Consider the following 6,731-nt stretch of genomic DNA (forward strand, 5'->3'; position numbering starts at 1 on the left):
TATGGGTGTCATCACAATTCTTGAAAGTCCATCAAATATAGACATTCAAGATTGTGAAAAAAATTGACTTCATTCTGTAATGCTTACTTAATTGCAACACTAAAACTAACATTACAGCCTACACATCATAAAGAAGATCTCTAAGAGCCTCCATATCCAAGTATCGTCCCTAGGTGCTGAGTGTGTAATCCTGATACATTACAAGCAAGTTCCTAAACCATTATAGCTAGACAAACCTTACATAGTTGGGAAAAGTTACTCTTTGCTGATTGCACACTCTCCAGCTCATTAACCACTGTTAAATCACAAACAACAACTCAACTAATGCCCTAGCACTCGACTCGCATAATGTTACCATCCAACATCCAGAAAACTTTTGCAGGTTTCAATGTCATGCTCACCCTAATAAAGTTCATTAGCAAGTCATGCCAATCAAGTCCAATTTGTAGAAAATCAAAATCAAAACCCATTATATGATAAATACTAAACTTGGCTAAACGTAAAAATCAAAGACTGCCTCCCCTGCTCTTCTCAAAATCTTGGCTAAACGTCAAGTACCTAAAAACTAAACACCTCTATTTTTTTCCGTTTCCCTCAAAATTTATAAAAAGATAGAGGTAATTGTAGTTTCTATTTTCTTCCCTCAAAACTAACCACCAAGTCTTTGATGTTGATGAACCAGATTAGGGCAGAAAACATACCTGATTTATGTATATAAATGAAACCAAATTGAGAAAAATCATGATGGAGAGACGACGACGGGACCTCGGCTGAGAAATCGATGGAGGCGATAGCAAAATATGGTGAGAATTTGATGAAGGTGAAGGCGAAATCGGTAGAGACATGACGAAGGCGACGAGGAGACTGAGAGAGAGAGAGAGAGAGAGAGAGAGAGAGAGATAGAGTCGAGAGATTGGAGCGATGGGTTATAAAAAAATATTATTTTTTTAATAAAATTGATAAATAATTAAAACAAAGACTTTAGAGAAGGTTTTTATTTTAAAAAAGGTCTCTAAAGCCCCTCTCATATTTTTTAGAAGTTTTTTTATAAAAAAAAATTATCTAAAACTTTTAGAGACAATTTTGATAATGTATGATTTAACTTGAAATATTTCTCTAAAACTCATCCTACCTTATTTAAGTTTTCTACTTTTGTCATTCATTTTTTTCTCTATAATATATCTTTAGATACACTTTTAAAACCTTCTTTAAAAATTCCTTCTCTAAAGCCTTTTTTTCTTGTAGTGTCACGATCTTCCAATCGTAGAAAATTTAATTTTTTAACAATATAAATGTTCTAATTGATTTGAAATAAAATAAATTTATTAATTTAACATAAAGTTATTGATTTAAAATGAAGTAAAAATACCTTTCTCGTCCAATGAAATATTAAATAGACGTAGGAAATCTCTTAATAAAAGTCTCTCTTCCTCAATATCGGGCTAATAAGAATTCACTTCTATGAAAGACCCAAGCCCTTACCGTTCAGGACACATTCGTCGTCATCATCTCAACTCATGACAATTACAATAGTACATCTTAATGGTAACAATTACATAAAGGTGGTATTCATCGGAGAATACCCAATGCCCACACTTATGCATCATTGGACACGTTCTCAACTTCAAGATGCAAACACATGGATTGTCCCATATCAACATAGATTAAATATGTACGAAAAACATATAGAGCATACTCGTACTTGTGGATATGTTGATTTGACATGAAAAAATATAATCAATTTATATAAATAATCAAAGTCTTTAAACTATCACATTTTAAATGATTAAATTTTTGAAGTATTTTTTTGAATTAAGAAAACCAGTAAACTTTCTCATTTTGAATAATTAAGTTTCTGAATTATTTTTTTGAATAAAAAAACCATCATAAAATATCATTTTGATTGATTAACCCCCTAAATATTTTTAAAAAAATCATCGCGCTTTTAAAAATTAGTTACTTACATTCTTTTAACAAAAAAAATTGCATTAACCGACTAGTAAATGTTCAATGATTTATTTATTTATTTTAAAATCAGGGTCTTAATCATTCAAAATATGAATGTTTAATGATTTTTTTCATTAAAAAATAGTTCAGAGACTTAATTGTTCAAAATAAGAAAGTTTAATTGTTTTTTTATTTAAAAAATAATTTAGTAACTAAACCATTTAAAATGAGAAAGTTTTTGAATTTGTTTAGATTTTTCCTTTAATATAAAGTTTTTATAGTTTTTTTTAGACTTTTTCTTAGTAATAAAGTTTAATAAACTAATAAAAAAATGATTAAACACCTTTCCTTTCTTCATTATTTTTTTTCATATTCAAATAAGGATTATAAGAAAAAATAATAATTATTTATTTTTTAGATTCAAATAATAATCACAATATCATAACTTGAAAAAGTTATTCAATTTTTTTTTAAACTTAATGACTCAAAATTAATAGTTTGGTAGGTTTTTTTTTTATCATAAATAAAAGAAGTCGACGTTCCCAAATTATGACCACATGTGACGACACTTGATATGTCTTTATATCTCCAAGTTATGTTGTCATCTGTTACACACTTTATGTTAACAACTCATTTGTCGTTCCCATTTCCATATTCCAATTAGATTAATTAATGGAGGTTTTGCCGGAAGATTGCATCGCTCACGTCCTTTCTTTTGGGTCACCGCGTGACTCATGTCGGTCGGCCGTGGTGGCTTCCGTGTTTAGAGACGCTGCAGAGTCGGAGGTGTTGTGGGGTAAGTTTTTGCCACCCGATCACCGTCAAATCATATCCAGAAGTGTGTTTCCGGTGATGTTTAAATCCAACAAGGAACTGTTCTTCAAGCTTTCAACACCTATTCTCGTTGATGGTGGCAGAAGGGTATAATCTATTTGAATAAAATGGATGTTTTTCTTTCTTACATATATATATATATATATATATAAGAGCGATCAAATGAAAACCACTCTCATTTGTAAAAACCGTACAAACCACCCTCATACGTMGATTTCATTGTTTAATCTTATGAATTTTTTTCATGAAATTGTTTAATCTTGTGAAATTATTTCATATAATACTTTTTTTGATTAATTTGTTTCATATATGGTTATGAAATTGTTTCATATAATATTTAATGAAATTTTAATTAAACTGCTTCATGTATTTCTCTAAAATTAAAATAATGAAGATGATAATATCCATGATTAACACCCTTCACAATAAAAATGGTTAATCAACCTCTCATAATTACAAAAATATGAACAAAATGAAAAATTATGATCGGTTGAATGAGGTTTTCACGGTTTTTAAAATTGAGTGGTTTTTATTTGAACGTTCCCCTATATATATATATATACACACACACACACACACATACATATATATCTCTTTAGCGTTGGTTTTACGTAAGACCAACTTTTTCATGAGACCCATGAGACTACAAAATAACGTTGAAACTTCAAAACAATTCATTGTGAAGGCGTGTAAAATAGCGAACTTTCACAACAAAAACACTTACAAACCTTCAGTTTTTTTGCTGTGAATATTCAGTATGATTTATGTGGTCTCATGGATCTCACGAAACAAGATTGGTCTTACATGATCTCAAGTCCGTCTCTATGTATATATATACATCGACATATTTATATATATATATATATAGAGAGAGAGAGAGAGAGAGAGAAAGAGAGAGATGCGAGGTTGAAATTAATGAGAACATAATCAAAGTATTTGAACACAAGAACACTTTTATCGCATATGATTTTAATTAGATTCAAATTACATGAACTAAGAACATGATCAAACCACCTAGGTTGCATGGTCGAGCCATGCACGCAACCCTTTGTTCCTTAATCATATGTGATAAAAATGTTTTCTGTGTTTTCTTACTTACTTTACTATGTTATCTTTTGAATCTCCCCCTTTTTTCTCTCTCTCTCTCTCTCTCTCTCTATATATATATATATATATATATAGGTAGGATCAAACAAAAATGATACTTATATAAAAGAACATGAAAACGGATAAATTACGTGTAAAATCACATAGGATTTACCTTAATGGTCAATAAAAGTTTCATGGCGACATGTGGCTGCATCTTCAGTCGTCAGGCAAGGTTGCCTTAATCACATTAATTTTGTATGTGATGTTAATGTAAAATCACATATAATTCACTCGGTTTTATATTCTTTGAAATAGGTATTGTTCTCGTTTGATATTTCCTATATGTATATATATATATATATATGTGTGTGTGTGTGTGTATTAAAAAGATTTAGGTTTGGTTTTTCGTTTTGAAAGTTTGTTGCATTTATTGTAGACGTTCTCAATAGACAAAGAGACGGGTAAGAAATGTTACATGTTAAGTGCAAGAGATCTCTACATCGCTTGGTCAGCCAATCCTCTCTTTTGGTGTTGGAAACCCCTTCTCCAGTCCAGGTTACTAACCTATATATCTACCTATATGTTTCGTGATTAGTATTTATATATATTTTGATAAGACTTAAAAGATCATGTGAGAGATCAACTGATAATGGGGCGGAGATAGAGTAGGACCTGTTACTCATGCCCGTTACTTATCCCTTTTCTCCGCCCCCATCCTCGTCCTTGTTCCCGTTCCCGTTCCCGCAGGAAATACGAACATATCCCCGTCCCAATGGGCAATGATCGAGGAACGGGGATCCCCAACAGGAAATCGGAGAACTTGTTTCCCATTTATGTGAGATATTTTACATCATATGTGTTAAACACGACACTCGATCCATAATCGTCCATGTTTAAATCTCATATATTTCCACAATTGTGTTTTTATAAAGTATCAAATATTAATATATTAACAAAATCACAACATCATACATAATTGTTTAATCAAACGTTTTCGACTTTCCATGTTTTTTATATAGAAAAAGTAAAGCACGTTAAAAAATATACATATGTTAAACTTAAATATGGTTTCCTTTCTCAATGGTGAGTTAGACGTATAGAATTGAAGCCAGATATAAATACAACATACAAGGATTTAAAAACAAGAGGATAATGATATTATCTAGGAGATAATTATTGGTGGGGATCATGTTTCTTGACCCTGTCCCATCCCTGGTTTTTAACTTTTAGGCATCCCCGTACCCATCTCTGGTCCTCGGTTTTGCGGGGAATCCCCGTACCCGTCAGGGTGGGTACAACGGTTCTCTAATGGGGCGAGTCTCATTCCCTGCCTAGCTTTTGTGAGGCTATAAGACCACCTTGAAGCCCTTCGATGAGTTAATCTTGCTGAATATTCACCGGAAAAAACACCTAATCTAGTAATCGTTACATTAAAAAACACCGAAACCTTCACTAGAGGGCCTACTTGGAGAATTGGGATCTCAGCAGGAAATGCGAAAATTGGATCTCATATTCATGTGATCAAAAATAAAAAATCTTCACATGAAAAATATAAACGAATCTTCATATATATAAATTACACCCCACACCTTTATAGTAGTCTCACGGATCTCACAAAGACTAGATGGTCTTACTATTATTGGAACCCAACCATGTTCAAGTGTACGCATATTTATATTTTGATTGAGATTTAATTTTTATAGATTTGGCGAAGCAGTGGAGCTCAGAATGACGAGTTGGCTTGAAATCCAAGGAAAGATTGGCACCCGAGTTTTATCACCTGATACCATTTATGGAGCTTATGTCGTCATTGAAGTGGCTCATTATCGTGCTTATGGGTTAGATATTCTACCAATGGAGGTTTCAATTGAAGTAGGTGAATTCCATTCACGAGGGACGATAATCTTGTCTTGCGATGATTGTAGCAAGGGCACCTCTGAGCGTGTTTGCCATAGAAACGAGGATAACAAGGGTCTTGGACCAAAATTTGGGGACGATGTTCCTAGAAAGCGAATGGATGGATGGTTGGAGATAAAATTGGGTGAATTTTACAATGATGAAAAGCGTGAGAAAGATGTTAAAATGAGGTTAAGAGAGGTGGATGGTGTTCACTTGAAAGGGGGGCTTATTGTGGAGGGCATTGAGATCAGACCTATCAAATAACGTTAATATACACTTTGGTTCTTGATCGGTTTGTATATTTTATGAAATTTGGTTCATGATGTTCAAGTTTTAAAAACGTTAAAAGGAGAGTCAATTTTATAACGAAATCACATATAAACGTAGCATGAGAGATAAAACATTCAACGTTGGTGTTATAAAGCATCCCGAGGTTGGCACATTTCGTTGAGCATGGAATACACACACACACACACACACACACACACACACACACACACATATATATATATATATATATAAGGGTTCAAACGAGAACACCTTTATTTTACGAGAACACGAGAACACTCTTTTATCATAAACAATCACATGTGATACAATTATTCAATTACATATGATACATATGTAATACTAAATCAGAGACGTGGATGACTTTTGACATGATCTAGGTTGTAGGTCAAGTCGCCCTTACACCACTAAGTCCCCTCACATGTACTATCACATGTGATAAATGTGTTATTAATGTGATACTATAATTCATCAAGACCATCATATGTGATACTAAATCATAAACTCAGACGACCTTTAGTGCGACCTAAGTCGCAAGGCACGACATCCATACACCACCAAGTCCCCTCAAGTGTATTATCACATGTGACAAGGATGTTCTCGCGTTCTCGTAAAATAGAGGTGTTTTCGTTTGAACCTCCACCTATATATATATATATATATATATATATATA

General features: G+C 32.6%; 1 protein-coding gene across 1 annotated transcript; it reads left to right on the forward strand.

The window, feature by feature from the left end:
• The first annotated feature begins 2,619 nt into the window (after window positions 1–2,619).
• On the forward strand, window positions 2,620–6,042 carry LOC112501276 (F-box protein PP2-B15-like). Its single transcript, XM_025104989.1, has 3 exons — window positions 2,620–2,868; window positions 4,307–4,425; window positions 5,574–6,042. The coding sequence occupies exons 1-3, from the start codon at window positions 2,620–2,622 to the stop codon at window positions 6,031–6,033; spliced, it is 828 nt and encodes a 275-aa protein (XP_024960757.1). The 3' UTR covers window positions 6,034–6,042.
• Window positions 6,043–6,731: the final 689 nt, after the last annotated feature.

The sequence above is a fragment of the Cynara cardunculus genome (genome assembly GCF_001531365.2).
Source record: "Cynara cardunculus var. scolymus isolate 2C chromosome LG 17, CcrdV1, whole genome shotgun sequence".
Lineage (NCBI taxonomy): Eukaryota > Viridiplantae > Streptophyta > Magnoliopsida > Asterales > Asteraceae > Cynara > Cynara cardunculus.